Raw genomic sequence first — 22,697 nt, 5'->3', positions numbered from 1 at the left:
TCCTTCACAGATGCTGCCAGACCTGCTGAGCTTTTCCAGCAACTTTGTTTTTGTTCAAAACTTCCAGTTTGCTGGTTCCAGCGGCCTCCTCTTTACCATGGGCATGCAATCCCTTTACACCTGGTGGATCTCACCAGGAGGGTCTTAGGGCTGTCCGCTTCTTCATGAAGCAAAGGCCTGATCCATCCCCACCCACCACCACCCTCCTCCGCTTGGCCGAGCTTGTCCTCACCCTCAATAACTTCTCTTTTAACTCCTGTCATTTTCTTCAGGTCAGAGGGGTTGCCATGGGTACCCACATGGGCCCCAGTTATACCTATCACTCTGTCGGGTTCGTGGAACATTCCTTGTTCCAGTCCTATTCCGGCCCCCAACCACAACTCTTTCTCCGATACATTGATGATGTCGTTGGTGCTGCTTCCCTGTCCCTAGAAAAATTAATCAATTTCGCTTCCAATTTCCACCCTGCCCTCACTTTCACCTAGTCTATCTCTTGCTCCTCCCTTCCCTTCCTCGACATCTGTTTCCATTTCTGGGGATAGACTGGCCACTAATATCCACTATAAACCCACTGCCTCATACAGCCACCTGGACTATACATTCTCACACCCTATGTCCTGTAAAGACTCCATCCCATTCTCTCAGTTCCTCCATCTCTGTCACGTTTGTTCAGACGAAGCTAACTTCGACATGGGAGCCTCCGAAATGTCCACCTTCTTCCTCAACCGAGGATTCCCCAGCACCACTGTCGACAGGGCCCTCAACTGTGTCCAACCCATCTCCCGCACTTCCACCGTCACTCCTTCTCTTCCCTCCCGCAACAGCGATAGGGTTCCCCTTGTCCTTACCTACCATCCCATCAGCATCCACATCCAGAAGATCATCAGATGCCATTTCTGCCACCTCCAGTGAGATGCCACCACCAGGTACATATTACCCTCCCCTTCCTTGTCCGTCTTCCACAGGGACCATTCCCTCTGGGACACTCTGGGTCCACATTTCCTTCACCCCCAACACCTCCCCACAGCTCTACGGCACCTTCCCCTGTAACCGGCGAAGCTGCAACACCTGCCCATTTACCTCCTCCCTCCCCAGTATCCAAGGGCCCAAACATACCTTCCATGTGAAGCAGCACTTCACCTGCACTTCCCAGAATCTAGTCTACTGCATTCGCTGGTCGCAATGTGGTCTCCTCTACAATAGGGAAACGAAGTGTAGACTTGGCGTCCGCTTCGCAGAACATCTACGTTCTGCTCGCAAAAAAGACCCTGAACTACCTGTTGCCTGCCACTTCAATGCACCACCCTGCTCCCTGGCCAACATCTTTGTCTCTGGCTTGCTGCAGTGTTCCAGCAAAGCTCAGTGTAAGCTGGAACAACAACACCTCATTTTCTGCTTGGGGACCCTACAGCCCCCTGGACTCAATATCGAGTTCAATAATTTCAGGGCGTAAACTCTCACATGTCCTAGCTCCCTACCCCACACACCAGACCTTGCTTTCACATAGGCTGCCACCACACACTACCTGTTGTTAGTCACTAACGGTCCCCATTAACAACTATTCACCCTCCCAGCCAGATTGTTATCAACTCCTTTGTCTGCCCAACACCTCTTCTCTCTCTTCAGGCTCTATCCTCCTCTCTCTTCAGGCTCTATCCTCCTCTCTCTTCAGGCTCTATCCTATTGTTTACTCCGTACCCTATCCCCCTCCCTATTTTTTGTACATAAACTGGCATTTTCCCAGCTTCCATCAGTTCTGAAGAAGGGTTACCGGACCCAAAATGTTAACTCTGATTTTTTCATCACAGATGCTGCCCGACCAGCTGAACTTTTCCAGCAACTTCTGTTTTTGTTCCAGAATTTCAATTAACTTGGATATATTCGAAGACACTGGCATTTTTCCCCTTAGAAAGGGGAAAGTTAAGAAGAGATTTTATCAAGGTGCTCAAAATTTGAGAGTTTATACAAAGTAGATGGAGAGAAAATGTTTCCATTCAAGGAAGTGCCAAGAAGCAGAGGACAGCAACTGAGAAGAATGGCAAAGGAATCAACCCATGATATGATTAAAAACTTTCATATGCAGCAAGTGTTTCATATGTGGGTTTTACTGACTGACCGTGTAATGGATCAGATTCACTTGTAGCTTTCAAAGGTAATTGAATTAGCACCTGCAGCAAAAAAAATGCAGAGCCACAAACAAAGAGCAGAATAATGGAACTGGTTGAGCTGCTCTTGCAGAGAACCAGCACCGACATAAAGGGCTGAATGACCTCCTCTGCAGGAACTGATCTATGTTTTTATATCCTGGTGGCCACCAATGAAGCATTGGTACTATAAATACTGGGTCACTTGTTTACACCAGAACTTCTTGTGTCTTTGTTCGCACAAAGTATGTCATTGATTCAGATAAGGCAGGATATCTTTATGATCCCCTTAATGATCTGTCTGGTTCTTTGGCTTGATTTCTATCAGTAGTGTGGAATGTTTGGTTAAGCGTTCACAGTTTAGTCAGCATTAGCCTCTTCCTATCTCAGCACGCTGTTTAATCACAACTGCACTTTGAAGACTCATTTAATGCAATGCTTGAGAAGATTGCTCTTGTATTTGCTCATTTTGGCATGATTTCGAAGCATTTTGAAAGAGATTTCTTCCTTCTCCATGTCATAGGAAATGAGTTGGAAGTATTGCAGCTGACAACAGAAATGATTTGAAGCATTTGCCTTTTCAAAATTTTTGGCTGTTACAGGATGCTTGCCCCTTCTTTTACTGTGTGGAGTAATTTCTGTTCAGATTGTTCTGGATTCTTGATAATGGTGTCATTATTTCTGCTTTTGTGAAAGGTTGACAAGGTCGTGCAGACTGTGTGTCCATTGTCAGTATGGATGTTGCCATTTGCTGACCTGAAATTTGCTGTGGTCCGTTTTTGGCTGTTGAGGTCAGGACGGGTCATGACCTATACCCACCTGTTTCCTTTGAGGTCAGAATACACAAATCTGATGTTGCCTCCTTATTTACACGATGATAGCATTGGTCCAAGTGGAGCCTGTGTTGCTGGCTTCCTGAGCACCATGCAATAATTCACTGGTGCAGCCAGCTTTCTGCTCTGATCGACAGTGTTTGCTGTTTTTATCCAAAACGGTTCAATTGAAGGGAGCTGTTTGTGGCTCTGGCTTTACATGAGCACTGCACATAAGGATCAGAGGACAACCATGGATAAAGGCTTTCTATTGGTGGGGATAGGAGATGAGAGACTGTGGTTAAAAGTTCCCATTTTGAGTTGGTCTTTTGCCAATTGAGATTCATGGTGCCCAGCCTGCCGTGGCCTGGGGCCTGGGTTCACACAACAGGAGAGGCAGACGTGCTATGTACTGCTGCGACATTCACACTGTTGGTGCTGTACTTAAAGCCCAGATGCACACCATCTCATAAGCTACAAGCCAGAACTGGTCCTTATGCTCTGCTGCTGGACTGTTGTAACTGAGTAGATGGCCCAGAAAAGAAAGCTGACATTCTGTTTCACTAACAGCGATCCGGAGGTGTTGGTGAGTTGGGTGCTGGAGAGGTGGGCAGTACTTTTTCCTGCTGATCACCAAAGGAGCCCATGCCAACAGACCCAGACAGCCTGTACTGAGATAGCTGCCTAGGTCAGTGCTGTGCCCTCCGTAAAATGTAATGCACAGCAGTGCAGAAGGAAGGTCATTGACCTGCGCTCTGCAGGGGTAAGTGCCACTATCTTCTGTCTGTTACTCACATGCATGGGGCCACCAATCACTCCCACTCTGCCGTTACATATACCTTTCCCTTTCACCAAGACTCAAGGACTACAACTCTCACTGTTGCATTCAGGGTCTTCACTCAATGGCTTTCACCCACCTCTTCCTCCCAAACTACTATCTGTTCTGCCTGCTGTATTTCTTACTCACTCAGTCGGGACACCTCACCATCACTCCTGCTCCTCCATCGCCATTAACTGCTCTTCCTACCACATTGACGACAGTCAATGCCTCCCTTTTGTCTCATCTCAGGGGAACTTGGCCCACGGCCAGGCTGACAGCACCGAAACTGGTGATGGGGGAGGAGGTGTGTGGGGGGGTGGTGACGGTGAGAGACATGAGGTTCCTGACTCCGTAGAATGTAAAATTCTCAAACTGATTGGAGCAGAGCACCCTCACTCTTGTGGAGGTGGGGAGACCTTGATGGCCAAGCAACCCATTGAGTTTCATTGGACTGTGCTGTGCTGCTCCTTGTTCCCACCAGTACTAACTGAATTTTCACCTGCATAAACATTTACTCCTATTAGACAACTGATGCTCTCTCTTCTCTCATGTAGCCCTTCAGAACCCAAGTCCTTGTTTCAGCAGCTGACCCAGCTGGATGATGACGGACTGAGACATTCCTAATCGGTGCTTGCACTGTGTTTCTGAAGGCTGCAGAAAATGATGGCGGAGACTATAGATGTGGAACTGCATCGTTCTACTTTGCCTCCTTGAGAGAACTTTTCCTGCTGCCTTTTCTTCTGGAGGCTGTGCAGCAGCGATTGGAGGTTGCTGTTCTCACTGGGCTTGCTGATGACATTGCAATTACTGTTTCCTACTACATTGTCTTCACATCTGGGACAACACCATAATGACTCCAGCCTTGGCAATCTCTGTGTGAGGCTGGGTGAGCTGAAAATCTGTGGAGAATAGCAGAGAGAGAACGCCATTTCATAACAGTACCCCTGAGCACTCACCTTAACAAGAAAGTCTCATACTCTGTCCTAACTATATGGCATGAAGGCTCCTCAAGGAGGTCCGTGTCATTTTTCAATAAGAAAGACTGAGGAATGACACCCAATTTAAATGTGCATTGCACCAGTAAAGTATTCATGCTACGCTGGGAAGGAAAATTCTAGCAGTATGCCACTGTGGTAAATGCAATCTACCATCGCCCCACCAAAAAAATAAGAAAAGCACCATTGCACATCACAGACCATGTCCTTGCATACTTGTAGTTCTGTATGCAAATGTGATGGCTTCCAGTATGCATGATGACTGATCATAATCCCAAATTATTTATGACCATATTGAACTTTTGAGTAAAATAGCTTTTAAAAAAAAACATTTTGGCCTTAAAATGGAGTATAAGCCAAAGCTAACTGAGAATGTAATTTAGTATCTAGAAAAGCTCCCTGTGGATTATCATTGGTGCCGAGGGAAAGTACTGTACCCAGGGGGTATCTAGGAACTTCAGATGGAGACACTTCAAAGTTGCAGTACAGAAACTGAATAGTAGTCTCCTGAGATTGCAAAGATAATTGGTGCCATTTACCACCTCAGTAGAAACCGTCTCCAGTGAGTTCTATAACAGACTGTGATGTTCAAAGGACCCTTTACTTATCACATCATATCTTCTCCTCACTCAGTTCAATACACCAAACTTATAGATTTGATTTGATTTGTTCTTGTCACAAGCATCTAAGTACAGTGGAAAGTTTTGTTTTGCTTGCAGTACCAGCAGGTCATAGCAAACAAGGACAAATAGATCAGAGGGTGTTTAGACAGAGTGAGGCATACAAGGTTACATCTGCCCAGGAGGTGCACAAAAGCAAGATCAACATTAGATTTGAAATCTGAGAGGCCCATTCAGCAGTCTAATAAAAATGGAGAAGAAGCTGTTCTTGAACCTGTTGGTAAGTGTGTTTAAGCTTCTGTATCTTCTGTGTGACGGAAGAGTTTGGAAAAGAATATAACCAGGGTAGGAGGGGTCTTTGACGTTGGCTGCCTTTCCACGGCAACAAGAAATCTAGATGGAGTCAATGGGTGGGAGCTTGGCTTGTGTGATGGTCTGGGCTGTGTTCACAACTTACTGTGGTTTCTTATGGTCCTGCACAGAGCAGTTGCCAACCAAGCTGTGTTGCACCCAGATAGAAAGCTGTCTATGGTACATCTGTTAAAATTGGTGATGATTCTTATGGACATGTCAAATTTCCTTAGCCTCCTGAGGAAGAAGAGGCATTGTTATGTCTTCTTGACCATTGTATCTAGGTGGGAGGACCAGATTAGATTGTTGGTGATCGTCACTCACAGGAATGTGACGCTTTTGACCCTCTCCACCTCAGCTCCATTGATGTAGACAGGGGCATGTCCTCCTCCTTGTTTCCTCAAGTCGATGATTAGTTCTCTAGTTTTGCTGATATTGAGGGAGATTTTGTTTGCACCACGACACCAAGCATTCTATCTTCTTCCTGTATTCTGACTCGTCATTTTGTTTGATATCCAGCCTACAACGGTGGTGTCATCAGTGAACTTGGAGATAGCGTCGTACGAAATGTGGTCACACATCCATCAGATCACACCCATCAGCATCAAGACGCACTGCTAATATATCCCACCCTGCCTTCACATATCTTCCAATTATGCTGACCTCACGCGCAGACTTGGCTGCTTCACTATACCTCTACCTTTCACTGATCACCCAAACACAATGCAACACAGTCTTTTGCAGGACAAAGTCACTTGTGGGGGATAAGGACTCCTGCATCTCCTGTAGTCTACAGAGAAGATGGCTGTGCTGATGTGGCTGCCTTCAACAGAACATGTGTGTGTGCTGGTGTTGCTGTGGATCTTGATCGTTATTGTATGTTCTATATAGAACATAGAGCAGTACAGCGCAGGAACAGGCCTTTCAGCCCGCGATGTTGTGCCAAACATGACACCAAATTAAACTAACTGGTCCTGCCTGCCCATGGTCCATATCCCTCCATTCCTTGCTTATTCATGTGCTTATCTAAAAGCGCCTTAAACATCTCTATCGTTTCTGTCTCCACCAGTACCCATGGCACCGCATTCCAGGCATCTACCACTTTCTGTAAAAAAAAGAAATCTTATGCCTTTTCTCAACTCCTAGCTCACCTTCATACTTCTGCCTCTTGCTGCAGATGGTGCGACCATGCATCTCTTGCTTTCCTTTCCACTCAACATCCTTCAGTCTGAGCTCCCCATTTCCAATTTTCAGCTTTCAGGCACTCAAGCTTCTATCTGCCCAGCTATAGCATGGTGAGGAAGAAAAGTGAGAGCAACAGTGCAGGATTAATGAAGCACCATCAGCACTTGATCTGATACTTACAGCCCCACCAGCTCAGATGCTAGCACTGCACATGTAAAGGAAGTTGGTGGAATGTCAGGATCTGTACATGGTTAGACACAAGGCACAAGTGGGCTACAGTGCGTGCATGGATCAAGGATAGTTCTTGGGCCAGTTCACTGAAGGACAAGGATATGCGTTCTGTTACAGGAGACTCCATAGAGAGAAAAAAACAACATTAACAGTTAGAAATGAGCATAATGATTATACTGGAGCTCTACTTCTTAAGTATAAAAGATGTTTTGGACCAGTATGTTTCACTTGTGAGTTTTTCTGTTTCTTTTCTCTCTTTGTTTGGGGTGACGTGCATGTGAATGCAGATAGAGATGTGCACCAAGATGCCAGGTGCATTTTTTAGGCCTGCCAGACAGCCTTCTGCTACTATCTAGGAATCTGGAGAATCTGACTCCACACTAGCTGAAGTTATCAGGCAGAGCTTGCCCTGTTTGTACAATACTTTTCCAAATATCTTCCCAGCACCATCATTCATACCATCTGCTCCATCAATCTTGCACAGTTTTAATAAGAGCTTAGCTAGTTTTTCAAGCTTTGAACTACAAAGTAAACCATATCTTCACTCACACAGTAAGTTCATGCATGCTAACACAGATTCTGTTTACGTCACAATCTGTTCAAATTCTCTGACTGCTGTAGATTAGTCCAATAAGGTACAGAAATATGCTTCAAGATTATTACATTTGAAATGCTGGATGCATTTATGTGAGGATACTTCAATTTTTTTTGTGTTTGGGGACTCTGATGACATTGAACTAATACTCTGGGGTGAGGGACTAAAAAGAAAGCTCCACCTCTATGATAAAAGATCAACCTAACCACTGCCTCCAATCCTTATCTATCACCTATGGGACGGTGAAGTTATTGATTTAATATACCTCTGAATGAGTGCACTTCTGGTCACTTTGGAAGTGGTTGATAAATGCAGACACTTCATGATCACAGTACTGCAGAAATGGTGCAACTGCCAACTAGAGAATGGAAGCATTTTTCTTTTGGATGAGAAACCTTTAATCTGGTGGTTATTAAGGGAAAGTGTAAAGCAATAAATTACAATTCACTTTAGGAACTTTGGGGATACTGTACTTTAGGAAGACGGTATTGGCATTTGAGGGAATGAAATGTAGACTGGTAACTGGTAGGGAACAGTTAAATTATAAAGACGGATTATATAACCTTAGATTGTATTCCCATGAATATACAGGATTACATGAGTTTTTGGGTGTGTGGTGGTATAGTCATCAGTCTATTAATTCAGGGTCTAGGCCCACGCTTGAGGAACATGGGTTTAAATCCCATCATACCAGCATATTTTTTTCCATTCATTTGTGGGATGTGGGCGTCGCTGGCTGGCCAGCATTTCTTGCCCATCCCTAGTTGCCCTTGAGAAGATGGTGGTGAGCTGCCTTCTTGAACTGCTGCAGTCGTCCTGCTTTCAGTTGACTCACAGTGCTATTAGGGAGGGCATTCCAGAATTTAGACCCAGTGACAGTGAAGGAATGGTGATATATTTCCAAGTCAGGATGGTGAATGACTCGGAGGGGAAATTGGAGTGGTGGTGTTCCCACGTGTCTGCTGCCCTTGTCCTTCTAGATGGAAGTGGTCGTGGGTTTGGAAGGTGCAGTCTGAGGATCTTTGGTGAATTTCTGCAGTGCATCTTGTAAATAGTACACACTGCTGCTACTGAGCGTCGGTCTTGGAGGGAGTGAATGCTTGTGGAATTTATTCACTTCATAAGTCTGGAATATAAAGCTCAATTATATTGCTGACCATGAAAAATTATTATTGATTCTCAGTTTAAAAAAAAACTTAAATGGTTCACTTAAGGTAAGGAAATCTGCCGTCTTATCTGGCCTGTCCTTCTTTGACTCTAGACAGACAGCAATGTGTTTGATGCATCTGTCCTCTGAAATGGTGTGACAGGCTACTCAGTTCAAGGACAATTAGGAGTGGGCAATGAGTGCTGGCCTAACTAGTGACGTCAATATTCTACAAAACAATAAAGAAAATAAATTTTCAAGATACTAAAGACGATAGAGAAAGTAGATAGAAGTTAGTTTTGCAGGTCAGGAACCATAATCTCAAAGTTAAAATCATAACTTTTGGAAAAAGCTTTTTACATAAAGGGAAAAGTTTCGAACTCAGTTCTGCAAATGGTAATTGATGCTTGTTCAACTCTTAATTTTAAATCAAAGATGGGTTGATTTTTGATAAATAAGGCTTTTAGGGAATAAAGGGGAAATGTAGGAGATATGGAGCTGTGTCACAGATCAGTCACAATATCATTGAAAAGCAGAACAGGCTAAAGAGCTAAATGGCCTCCTGTTGTTGGTCTGTTCCAATATGTTTAAATCTGAAATGAACCAAATGAGCTAATCTTCGAAAGGAGAGGAGGGAGACATGTCAATCTGACTGAACCATTCTGTGAAGTCTTATCCTATGGTTAATCATCCTTCAATGGCTTAAACATTCAAGTGGGCAGTTTATCAAAACCTCTCTTCCTAAGAGTTGAAAAATGGTGAAGTTTTATGACAAGCATGTAGCCTCTTTTTTTTAGGCAATTATAAATCTTCTCATTGCCACTCTTATCAGTGAGACCATACAAAATAAATCACAGCAAAACTAAGGCTTGGGAATGCTCCATAGGATGACACTGTTCACTAAAACTCACCAGAATAATATCAGAGATTAAATTTATAACCATTGGAAGAAAGTGGAGATACTAGCGTTTTGTGTGAAGAAAATTATGTCTCGCAAACTTGATAAATGAAGTAACCAAAAAGATTAATGAAGGCAGATGTTATTTACTTGAGCTTTAGTAAAGCCTTAAACAAGGTTCTGCATGTAGACTAATTAGTAAAGTTAGATCACATGGGCCTGAGGAAAGGACGCTTGACTTGAAACATTGGCTCTGATTTCTCTCGACACAAGCTGCTGGACCTGCTGAGCTTTTCCAGCAATTTCTGTTTTTGTTTTAGATCTCATGGGATTCAGAGTCAGTTTGCCAATTGGATACAAAATTGGCTTCATGGTAGGAGACAGAGGGTAGTGGTGAAGGGTTTTTTGGACTGGAGGCCTGTGACCAATGGTGTTCCACAGGAATCGGTACTGGGTCCACATTTGTTTGTCATTTTTATAAATGATTTGGATGAGAATATAGGAGGTATGGTTAGTTAGTTTGCAGATGTCACCAAAATTGGTGATATAGTGGAGAGTGAAGAAAGTTATCTAGGATTACAAAGAGATCTTGATCAATTGGGTTAATGGGCTGAAGAATAGCAGACAGAGTTTAATTTGAATAAATGTGAGGTATTGTATTTTGCTAAGACAAACAAACGCAGGACTTATATAATTAGTGGTAGGGCCCTAGGTAGAGTTGTAGAACAGAGAGACCTAGGGCTTCAAGTACATAATTGTTTGAAATTTGCATCATAGGTAGACAGGTTGGATAAGAAGGTGTTTAGCACCCCTGTCTTCATTGCTCAGACCTTTTGAGTATAGTTGGGATGTCACGTTGAGGTTGTACGGGATGTTGGTGAGGCTACTTTTGCAGTGTGCAGTTCTGGTCACCCTGCTTTGGAAAGGATATTAAATTGGGCAGGGTTCAGAAGAGATTTAGTAGAATGTTGCCGGGAATGGAGAGTTTGACTTATAAAAATAGGCTGGATAGGCTGGGACTTTTCTCACTGGAGCGTAGGAGGTTGAAGGTGACCGTACAGAGGTTTATAAAGTCATGAGGGCATAAATAAGGTGAATGAAAAAGGTCTTTTCCCTAGGATGGGGGAGTACCAAACTGGGGGCGTATTTTTAAAGTGAGAGGACATGAGGGGCAACTTTTTTTACACGGAGTGGTTCGTGTGTAGAGTGAACTGCTAGGGAAAAAGGTAGATGCAGGTACAGTTACAATGTTTAAAAGACATTTAGATAAGTAAGGTTTGGAGGGATTTGAGCCACGCACAGGCACGTGGGACTAGTTTAATTTGGAAACTTGGTCAGCATGGACTACTTGGACCAAAGGGTCTGTTGCCGTGCTGTATGACTCTATGACTATAGTTGTTCTCACAGAGGTGGAAAAGGTTAAGAGAAAGCTTAGTGGGCTTTTTTTTTAGAAAACTAAATGACTGGTTAAGTATAGTCAATAGGAAAAGACTAGTTGGACATTCATTTATCAGTTTTATAACAAGTTCACTAGGACAATAAGAACGAAGTAATTTATGAAGAAAATTATTCAGGATTTCCTTTGTATAGTTAAGGTGAAGATCACTGCATACTTTTATGGCAAGGTGTTAAATAAACATTTAAGGCAAAGGAAGATTGAGAGAGAATAGGTAGTCTTGGATTGGTTTAACAGAAGAGCTGCAAAGATTTAGTGTGTTACATGGCTTTCTTCTGTCGTGCAAACTTTTATAATTCCATGTTGACTCACCGATGTTGACTGAAACCATCAGGAAGACCTTTCAGTACACAGCTTTAAAAGTTCAATTTCAAAGGGCTGGCTGCTACTCAAATTGGAGATGCTCAATTTGGAATTATCTCAGGACATAGCACAGAAGATAGTTTTCAGGCCAAAGTAACAAATAGTTTTTATTAAGAATGTGTCTTAGATGTATTGAAACAGCTTGATCTTTTATTTGCAGACAACAAGGCATTCCAATTTTCAACAACCAGCACTTTGTGCATTATGAGGTGGTACGGGCTATATTAGCATATTAGAATTAAATGCCAACCATGATCATTGCCAACCCCTGGAAAATAAGTTTCCCTTTGGATACAGTTTGAAATTCTTTTCTGGTAGCAACCATGGATGCTTTCCACTTTTTCAAAAGAAAGGATTGAAGATTGCAGAATCCTGTGACATACACAAATTCATAGACAGCTGTGGGGACAGACCACTTTGACAGAACTCTCTTCACCTTCTATTATAACAGCCGGAGTGATCTTTGTATTAATTATACTTGTTGACAGATGAAGAAAAGTGTTTAAGATATTCGTAGTTTAGTCACTTAAGTAACCTCTGTTGTTTTGAAAATAAATGAATTCAGAATAATTTCTCTCTTTTAATGCTGCTCATTCTAAATGCTTCACTCTTTATGCCACCCCCCCACTCCCATTGTGAATAGCAATTGCAGAAACGAAATCACTGTCCTGTGCTCCAGGGGGAGTAACAATAGATGGAACCTGTCAAGGTAATGAAGGATTTTATGAATTTATTAACATCATCTCTTGAGTAAATAAAAGTCTATTTAATGTAAATTTTGAGCTATCAGATTAGTCCAACTGTGGGATCTGTCAAGACTGCTCTTGGTAAGTAAATGATACTCTGCATTAGAAAAATTGAAGGAATGCATGGTATATTACGGACATTATTTTATGGCAAGATGTAGATTCTGCTTAAAATGAAAAAGTCTAATTGCTGATGTGTAAACATAGTTTCGTTACTGTCAGGGGATGATGCTTACAGACAGAATTTTGGATTCCAAGTTACAAAAATCTAAGATGAAGAACCTTGATTCCTTTTCTATTTATTAACCGTGATTTGCTGTGGAAACAAAAACAAACCTTTTGAAGTATTCAGCAGAAGTGTACAAAACAGTGGTGTTAATCATCATATATGTTTCTTAAAAGTAAACGTTTGAGAATTGCTGTTCATTACAAATTCCTCAGAAGATCATATAAGTTGGTAGATCCTACGATCAAGTTGATTCCCATCCTGTGGTAAGATCGGGCCGGATCAACATTTCCTCATTTTTACGAAACAAAATAATGCATATGCTGGGAATCTGAAATGTAACTGGAAAATTCTGGGAATGTTCAGCAGGCCTGGCAGCACCTGTGGAGAGTCAAATGCGAGTTAACATTTCAGATCTGCGATGTTTCATCAGACCGCAGTCTTATTTGCTTATGGTTTCCTCAGAACATAGTACTTTTCGAGAATAATCCATGTCAACAAATAATTTGATTAAAAATAAAATGTTTTATTCAAAAATAAGCAAAATTAAACTGAAGAAATCTGGAAATGTTTTTGAGGAAAACACATTTTTTGCCAACTATCCAGCATGCGAGCCATTTTACTTTCTTGTTTAGTTAGCTCAGCCTGAGAGTTGGCTCATTTACCCTAGTATACAGTGGAATTACAAAGGCATGATGACCTGTAAAATTGGTTCACATATTTCTTCCCTTGGTAACATTACATTTCCAGCAGTTAATATGCAAGTATAAAGTTTTAGTTGTGTGTGAAGTTGGATCACTTTGTGTACCTAGCTGATTATCTTACAATCCGAGTGCTGGCGCACCTTGTTAATTCCATTTCCAGTACCCTGGAGTATTGCACTTGTGCGTAAAGGAAAGGGTGGTGATTTTGATCAGGGCATTTGTCTTCAGACAGGTATTGTTGTAGGGGTTCATTTATATTGATTTTTCAGCTCAGAATGAGCTTTGCTAACTAAGCCCAAGGAATAAAAGGAAACCTAAGTTAATGAACAAACAAACAAATTTGGGATTGGAAACCTATCTCCCTTCTTTGCACTGTGGTGCTTACTGCACTACTTAAAAGCAAATTAGATACAAAATAATGATCCATTATATGGACTTGAGCTTCAGTCGTATTGATTACTCGATCAATGTCTGACAAATGGCAGCAATATATTTACTGGTAGAAATTTATAGTACTAATGGTTTAACATAGGGTTTTTACTGGGGAGTGCCTTGGTGCATCAGATATAATCAAAATGTTTTGCTAAACAGTTTTTATAAAGTTGTGAAAAATATTGTATTATTTTCCATTGCTAAGATGTATTATCTTTGTGGAGGGGAATTGCAGTGAAGTAATAAGTAGGGAAATTATGCAGACTCACCTCAAATAATGTAATTACCCAGTCACAGACTTACCCAGTCTGTAGTTACTTTCCGAGGTCGGGAGAAATTGAGGGGATATGCTACATGCTGTCATCTGATTGACAATGTAGTAAAATGTCACATGGTTCTGAATTTCACACTGAATCTCAAAGGGTAATATTAGAACCAATAACAAAAAGCTTGGTCAAGGAGGTAGGTTTTAAGGAGCATTCTAAAGTGGAAAGAGTGGAAAAGAGTAGGAGAGATTTATGGAGGGGGAATTTCAGTGCTTAGGGTCACAACAACTAAAGGCATGTCAACTAATGGTACATAGAGCATAGAACATAGAACAGTGCAGCACAGTACAGGTCCTTCGGCCCACGATGTTGTGCTGACCTGTTATCCTATTATGATCAATCTACCCTGCATACTCTACATTTTACTATCCTCCATGTGCCTATCCAAGAGTCGCTTAAAGGTCTCTAAAGCATCTGACTCCACTACCACTGCTGGCAGTGCATTCCACACCCCCACCACATTCTGTGTGAAGAACCTACCTCTGACATCTCCCCTGTACCTTCCTCCAATCACCTTAAAATTATGCCCCCTCGTAATAGTCATTCCCGCCCTGGGAAAAAGTCTCTGACTATCCACTCTATCTATGCCTCTCATCGTCTTGTAAACCTCTATCAAGTCACCTCTCATCCTTCTTCGCTCCAATGAGAAAAGCCCTAGCTCCCTCATGATTTCCTCTTAAGACCTGCCCTCCAGTCCAGGCAGCATCCTGGTAAATGTCCTCTGCACCGTCTCTAAAGCTTCCACATCTTTCCTATAATGAGGTTGTTGAAGAGGTTTGATTTGGAGAAGTACAGATATTGATGAGAATTATCAGATTGAAGGAGATTAAAGTTGAAGGGAGTGAGGCCCTGGAGACATTTGAAAACAAGGACGAGAATTTTAAAAATGAGGCTTATGTTAACTGACAGCCAAGCCAAATCAGCGAACCCAGGGATCGTGATGGGTGAATGGGACATGGTACAACAAAGTTTTGGATGATCTGAGGCTTACAGATAAGAAGAATGAGGGAGAGCAGTCAAGAACATGTTGGAATTGTTAAGGCTAAAGGGAGTAAAAATATGGCTGAAGGTTTCAGCACCTGATGAGCTTGATAAGGATGGAGCCAGGCAATGTTAGAAGTGGGAGTTGGTCTTAGAGATGGGACATATTTGCGCGAGGGTTCATCTCGGGATCAAATATGGTATGAATGTTGCAGAAATCTGGCTTGGTTCAGACAGTTGCTAGGGAGAGAGCTGGAGTTGGTGGTTAATGAATGGAGTTTGTGGTAGGAACCAAAGACCCAAGGACCTGGTTCCTTGGTTCAGAAGATCCACATGTAGAATTGGTTTGGGTGAAGATGAAGGACAGTGAGTAAAAAACGTCACTAGTGGGATTGATCCACAAGCTCCTGAACAGTGACAACAGTGTAAGAAGAAGTATTGACTGTCTTTGATAAAGAGACAGTCATAATCTTAGTTGATTTCATCCAACAACTTGAAAAATCTACTGGCAATAGTTGCCTTAATTAGGAGCTCTTAGAATGCCTCTGAGATGATTTCTTAAAACAAAGTGTTCTGGAAATGACCACAGAGCAGGGTGAAATTGGACTTGGTATTAATAAATGACCTCAGTATAAAAACCCCTTTGGATAGTGAAGATAAGAGTGAAATCAGCATCCAGTTTGAAGGAGAAAAGAGTGGGTCGAAGACTCATATAAACTTAAGTGGGCGTGTTGGATGCTGGGGCAGGCTTGAGGGGTTGAATGCTGCTATTATGTTCATTCTCTGAGGGAAGTAGAGCACTGAAAATATACCAGTGAGAAAATATATATTGTGGTTTCATGGGCAGTAGTGAATGAAGATTTTAACTAAATGGCATGGAACAACGTATGGCCAAACAGAGAGGCTTCATTTGTGGATGAAGATGTCACCCCTCTCAGCCAGATTTTCATCAAAGCCATCATATCTTCATGCATGGCAAGCCCTTGTTCATGTGCACTGACATTCCGGAAGGTGACATATGAAGGACTAGTGATAGCTGATCCTTCGGTGGAGGGAGCTAACTGGGAAAGATAAGGAGGCAGCAATGTCTGCTTCGATGAGGCTTTGGGAACATGCCCAAAGGCACAGAGAGAAGCATTGGTGTGTCTGAGCAGGAGTCAAGCTTGGCATAACATCAGTAAAATAGGAAAGTCAAGGAGTATTGACGATTTGGGATAGGAGAAATGACAGGAAGCATGATGCTAGGAGAAAGGTGTCTGGAGGAATAAAAAGAAATGAAACAAAAAGAGATATAAAATAAATGTAAGTAGATGGGTTGGCCTCTGAATTGTCAATGGAAATAGGACAAACTCAAGTTATATATTAGGACACATATATGCTAATACAGTAGGGAGAATAAAGAGAGTTCAATAGTGAAGTACTGAGTGCATAAGTCAAGTTCTATTTCCAGCTGTAATATGCTATACTTGCGTTGGTAGTCACCTTTCATTTTCAAATGCACGATTTATTTACTGGCACCTTAGATTAAGCACAAGTGATCAAGTGGGTGGTACAGGCTGTATTAAAAAGAAATGTGAGTTTAAGACATGCCAACTCTTTACATTGGATGCCAATCAGAATTGAAAGTGGTAACCATCCACATTAGCACCAGTGGCTTAATTTTATATGCACAGTGAAAGTTGAACCCTGTTTTTGGAGAGAATTGTCATGGCTTCACGTTCTGTCTTGGATGCTGACATCTTTGGTGCTTGAATTGAACACATAGCATTGATAGAGAGAGAGAGAGAGAGAGTCATTTAAGGCACAGGAGAATGCTGTTTGATCCATTGAGTCTATGTTTGCTATCTGTGGACCATTCCAGTCAATCCCACTCCTTTAAATATTGCCTTGATCTCATGAGTTTATTTCCTTCAAGCATCCATCCTATTTCTGTCTGAAATGATTGATTGTTTCCACTTCTATGCCCACATGTACCATAGGGTCTTGATCACTACAACCCTAACCCAAAGTTGAGTAGATGTCATGCTTCGTCAGGTAGTAAGTGATCACATCACCACACCTTTCCATTGTGTCATGAGACCAGGAATGTAGTTGTTGTAATGAGGCCTGCCAACCTCCTCGAATATGAGTTCCCTAATTGGAGTTGTTAACCTGGTCCAAAGAGGGAGCCCTGGCTGACCGATATAATTAGGAGTATCAGAGGTTCTGTTCACTAAGAGCTGGTCCTGAGGAAACAGGACCAGCGTCAAGTACTATATACGTGTAAATAAAGGATGACTTGGTGAATGGATACTGGCTTTTGTGCAGTTATTTCAAGGAATATAATAAATAGTTTCCATTACAAAATCATTTTTGATACTACTTCACAACTTTGACAGATATTGGCACTCACTGGGTCCAAATTGACATTGTAACGCATCCTTGAAAAAGTATAGAACTTTCTGACTATTTCATTCACAAGATCAATTAATTTGTTCATGTGAATCAAAGGGCTCAACTTCCGACTCATTTTGTTTTAAAATCAATTTTGGTTTAAAAGAAAACAAGTAAACAGCTCTTCTAAGAAACTAACCTTATGCTCAGAGACTGTAACATTAATGCAATTGATGTTGCTTTTGTGGAACCTTCACTGTTTTATTTATTTCCTTCACATGGGGTTTTTTTTTTGATGGTATGTTAGGTTGATTTTTATACTGCTGCGTTTGTTACTTTTTTAAAAAAATGCTAAATATGTAGCCAAAGTAATACATTTGTAAACCCTGCTTGGTTTATTTCATTACTAAAGTAGATTTGGAAGTAAGATCAGACTGTTGTTTAAGAGTTCAACTGGGCTATTGAGAAATTATACCTGGATAAATGCCATACCTTTCTTTGTTTTGGGGATGAAAGCAGAGATAACAAGTTCAATTGGTATTATATCTCTCTGGATCGGAATTTGTTCTGGCCTCCATGTCTCAGAGCACTGACAATGAAGCTTCATTTTTTAACTCCTTTCATTGTGACAAATTTACAGCTGTAATTTGGAGCCAGGTAAAAGATTGAATTGCATGAGTTCTTTTGTTTCTGTTTTTTTTCTATTGACCGTGTATAGGCTTATTTTATGTATTGCTACCACAGAGATCTGACATAGAAATGTTAACTTGCCTATAAAACAGTTTGTTTAAGGTTAATCAGCGAAGAATAACCAAGATCTGACAGCATCGGCTGATTTTTTTTTGCAGAGTATCCTGATTCAGCAAATCTTTCGAAATGGTGGGTGGGATGCAAATTCAGCCGTCCTTTCCTCTGTGTTCCAAATGAAACTACTTTTACCTGCAAGGAAGAGGGCAGAACATGCTTTGTTTAGATATGAATCACAAATCCAGTGGTCCACTAAAATTTATTGAGAGCAGATAAAGACTTCATTTTGGTTGTTGCAAAGGGCCTTAACCTGCCTTGTGGGAGTCATGAATATGAGTAGATATAAAAGTAACTGAAGGATGGATTAGGTTTGTATAACTGTCATGATCTTAAGTTCTTTAAATCACCTGCTGTATAAACATAAACAAAGACTGTAGCTGTCAGTGAGAGCATTTAAAAAAAAACTCTCTGCCAGATGGACTGACAGTTGTAGGTTTGAAATAAAAACGTTAGCAGCTGTATAGCAATTCTAGTATTGCGCTTTGTTGACACGTCCCCAAACGGCTGTTATTTCATTATAAATTTTTGTTGATTTCAAAAAGTTCGGACTAACTCAGCAGGGCAACCTGAGTTCACAGTTTGATTGACAGGATAATATTTCTATCTTCACTCCTTCAGTGAAGTATAAGGAGCAGTTGCGTAATTGAATACACCGTCTTTTTAATGAGACATTAAACTAAGGATCTGTCTATCTGTTCACATGGATAAAAAAGATACCATGACACTGTGTGGTTAAAACCAGGCAGTTCACCAAGGTCCAGTGGTCCAGTCTGGTGTTCATCTCTCACTTACCACCTCCAGAAAAGCACATCTCCAGGTAGAGATAGTAAGAGCTGCAGATCCTGGAGTCAGAGATAACACAGCGTGGATCTGGAGAAACACAGCCGGCCATGCAACATCAGAGGAACAGGAAAGTTGACGTTTCGGGTCAGGACCCTTCTTCAGAAAAAGAATTTGTGCTGTGTTCCTCCAGCTCCACACTGTGTTATCCTTGTCCCCAGGTAGTTGTGAGGCTTTGCATTGCACACATTTATTGCTGTGTTTACCGAATTAATTTTATTTTCCAAAAGGAAGGATTAATGGGACATATTGAGATTGTGATAAGGTGCTATCTACTCTTGATTCCTCGTAAATATATTAGAACTAAATGAGATGATTTAGTTTCAAAGAGTGAACAAAATTAAACAAAAGTAATGAACTCAACTCCAGTTATACTGAGATAACACGGTGTAGGGCTGGATGAACACAGCAGGCCAAGCAGCATCAGAGGAGCAGGAAAGCTGACATTTCAGGTCGAGACCCTTCTTCAACGTGTTATCTCAGATTCTCCAGCATCGGCAGTTCCTACTATCCAGTTATACTGCCTATTCTGCACGACTGCAATAACTCTGACACCATGTCCCTATCTAATTCCGACTGGCATGAGCTTCAGGAAGCCTTTGCATACTGTTAGACTTGCTTTGTGAGGTTTTTTAATTTAATGTTTGGAAAAAAAGTTAAGGAAAGTCAGTCAGGTCTTCAGAACACTTCAAAATTAGCGGGATTGAGAGCACTCCAACACACCTTTCTTCTGTGTGTTGAGAGTTGTTCATACCAGTTTACTTGAAGTAAATTCATTCACTGACTGTGAATCACATTGTGCATCAAGTGGTCCCAGTCTAATACTTTTATAGCTCCGTTATGTTGCAGATAAAATTGAAAGTCATTTTTATATTTATTTAAACGATCACCTATGCTTTGTACAATGGGCAATAAAATACTGCATCACCCAGGGGACAAACAAAAAATTGACAGAATTACAGAGTGCCTGCCTAAAAATTGGAAGCAGTAAATTTTTGTATGTTTAAAGTTGACCATGAATAAGTTTGAGTTTTTTTTTTCCTAAGTTGCGTTTAATAACTTATCTAAAATCTCCTGTTGGCTCTGCAACTCGCTGTAAAATTGTTGCAACTTAAAGGGCAACTTGCGTTTGGCACTTAATTACTTCTTGTTAACTATATTTTTTTATTAATTCACAGTATGTGGGCATCACTGGGTAGGCTAGTGCTTAATGACCACTCTAACTGCCCAGAGTCAATTGCAGGCCAGGTAAGGGTAGCAGATTACGTTGCCTAAAGGATGTTAGTGAACTAAATGTGTTTTCTCAACAATCAACAGTGATTTCATGGTCACCATTAGGTTAGCATTTTTTAAAATTATGTAATCTTTTTATTGAATTCAAGTTACACCATCTGCCATGGTGGAATTTAAACCCATGCCCCCCAGAACATTTAGCTTGTGTTTCTGGATTCCCAGCCGAGCGACATTACCACTACACCACTGCCTCCCATCTGACATTATCTAAGTAAAGTTGCATAAGTGCAGATTTTGCTCTGGCCCTGTTTATTGAGGCAGTGTGTGTCCGAATAACGAAGCTTGGGTATAGGCAGTAATTGGTCCTCTGTACTTTGGGGCAATCTGTAGACATATGTCTAGCCTCTACAGACAACTCACCACGAGAACAAAATGACTGTATTCAGCCTTGAGGTAAGTAAAGAGCATTGGGTGAACGCATGGGGGCTGGTTAGTATTTGACCTGGAAGAGTGAATGAAGAAGGAATGGGGAGGAGTAGTTGGTTGTTGATGGGGAGATATTGGCAGAGAACAGGTTAAATTTCCATCCTTTCAATGGGTTGAAATGACTTGACTTTGACCCATCTTCCTGTATTGGGTCTTATTAGTCATTCAGGTTAGGCTTTTAGATCCACACCAAAAAGAGGGGACTGGCTAGTACTAAAAGGAACAATTGGGTTTAGGGAGGGGACACAGAGCCCTGAAGATTGACATGTTAAGCTTCAAATAAAGGCAACATACTGGAGATGGTGGAGATCTGAAAGGAAACCAGAAAGTGGTGGACAATCTCAGCAGGTCCACCAACAACACTTGACAGTGGTCGTTCAGCAAGTGTGGGAGTTTAAGAGTTAATCTCTTGTTGTAGATTCTAGTACTAATTGCTGCTAGTTCTTTAAAACCACTAATCGTTTAATAGAGTATACTTCTTAAGGGTGGACTGTTAAATCTCTTTTAGTGATGAGAAGCAGAACAACAGTCACTTCTAGTAAGTGGGGCTGCTGTAGCTTGTATAATTATACTGGGGCTAATAGTTAATTAGTTTAAACAGTTCCTGAAACAGCTAAGGCACAGTATAAAAGAAAGGTCAAAGGTCTCTGTGCCACCGATCTCTGTTCCACCTCCCCCATTCCACCCCCCCCTTCCCCCCCCCCCCCTCCCCCCCCCCCCATTCCACCCCCGAAAGTCAGCGAGTCATAGAGCTATACAGCACAGAAACAAACCCTTCAGTCCAACTCGTCCATGCCAACCACATGTCCCAAACACATTGAGTTCCATTTACCAGAATATCCCTCTGTACCTTCCTATTCATATACCCATCCAGATGTCTTTTTAATGTTGTAATTGTACCAGCCTCTACCATTTCCTCTGGCAGCTCATTCCATACATGCACCACCCTTTGGGTGAAAAAGTTGCCTCTTAGGTCTGTTGTAAATCTTTCCCCTGTCACCTGAAACCTATGCCCTCTAGTTTTGGACTCCCCTGTCGCAGGGAAAAGACTTTATCTGTTTACCCTGTCCATGCCCCTCATGATTTTACAAACTCCCATAAGGTCACCCATCCGCCTCTGACACTCCAGGGAAAATAGCCTATTCAGCCTCCCCCTATAGTTTAAACCCTCCAAACCTGGCAACATCCTTATAAATCTTTTCTGAACCCTTTCTAGTTTCACAACATCCTTCCTTTAAGAGGGAGACCAGAACTGCATGCAATACTCCAAGAATGGCCTAACCAATGCCCTCTACAGCTGCAACATGACCTCCCAATCCTATACTCAATGCACTGTCCAACAAAGGCAAGCATACCAAACGCCTTCTTCACTATCCTATCTACCTGTGACTCCACTTTCAAGGAACTATGAATCTGCACTCCAAGTTCTGTTTGTTCAGCAACACTCCCCAGTGCATAAGTCCTGCCCTGATTTGCCTTTTCAAAATGCAACACCTCACATTTATCTAAATTAAACTCCATCTGCTACTCCTCGACCCATTGGCCCATCTGATCAAGATCCCATTGTATTCTGAGGTAACCTTCTTCGCTGTCCACTGCACCTTCAATTTTAGTGTCACCTACAAACTTACTAACCATGCCTCTTATGTTCACATCCAAACCATTTATATAAATGACAAAAAGCAGTGGACCCAGCACGATCCTTGTGGCACACCACTGGTCACAGGCCTCCAGTCCGAAAAGCAACCCTCCACCACGACCCTCTGTCTTCTACGTTTGAGCCAGTTCTGTATCCAAATTGCCAGTTCTCCCTGTATTCCATGTGATCTAACCTTGCTAACTCGTCTGCCATGAGGAACCTTGTTGAATGCCTTACTGAAGTCCATATAGATCACGTCCACCTTTCTGCCCTCATCCATCCTCTTC

General features: G+C 41.8%; 1 protein-coding gene across 1 annotated transcript in view; it reads left to right on the top strand.

The window, feature by feature from the left end:
• Positions 1 to 22,697, top strand: part of LOC109913185 (von Willebrand factor D and EGF domain-containing protein-like) — a 283,384-nt gene that overhangs the window by 66,165 nt on the left and 194,522 nt on the right. The window contains exon 4 of the mRNA XM_048599097.1: positions 12,261 to 12,326. Coding sequence (XP_048455054.1) covers positions 12,261 to 12,326 — 66 coding nt within the window. The remainder of the gene's footprint in view (positions 1 to 12,260; positions 12,327 to 22,697) is intronic.

The sequence above is a fragment of the Rhincodon typus genome, chromosome 7 (genome assembly GCF_021869965.1).
Source record: "Rhincodon typus isolate 14 chromosome 7, sRhiTyp1.1, whole genome shotgun sequence".
Classification (NCBI taxonomy): Eukaryota; Metazoa; Chordata; class Chondrichthyes; order Orectolobiformes; family Rhincodontidae; genus Rhincodon; species Rhincodon typus.
The sequence above is the reverse complement of the archived record's forward strand: the minus strand, read 5'-3'. Positions and strand labels throughout refer to the sequence as shown.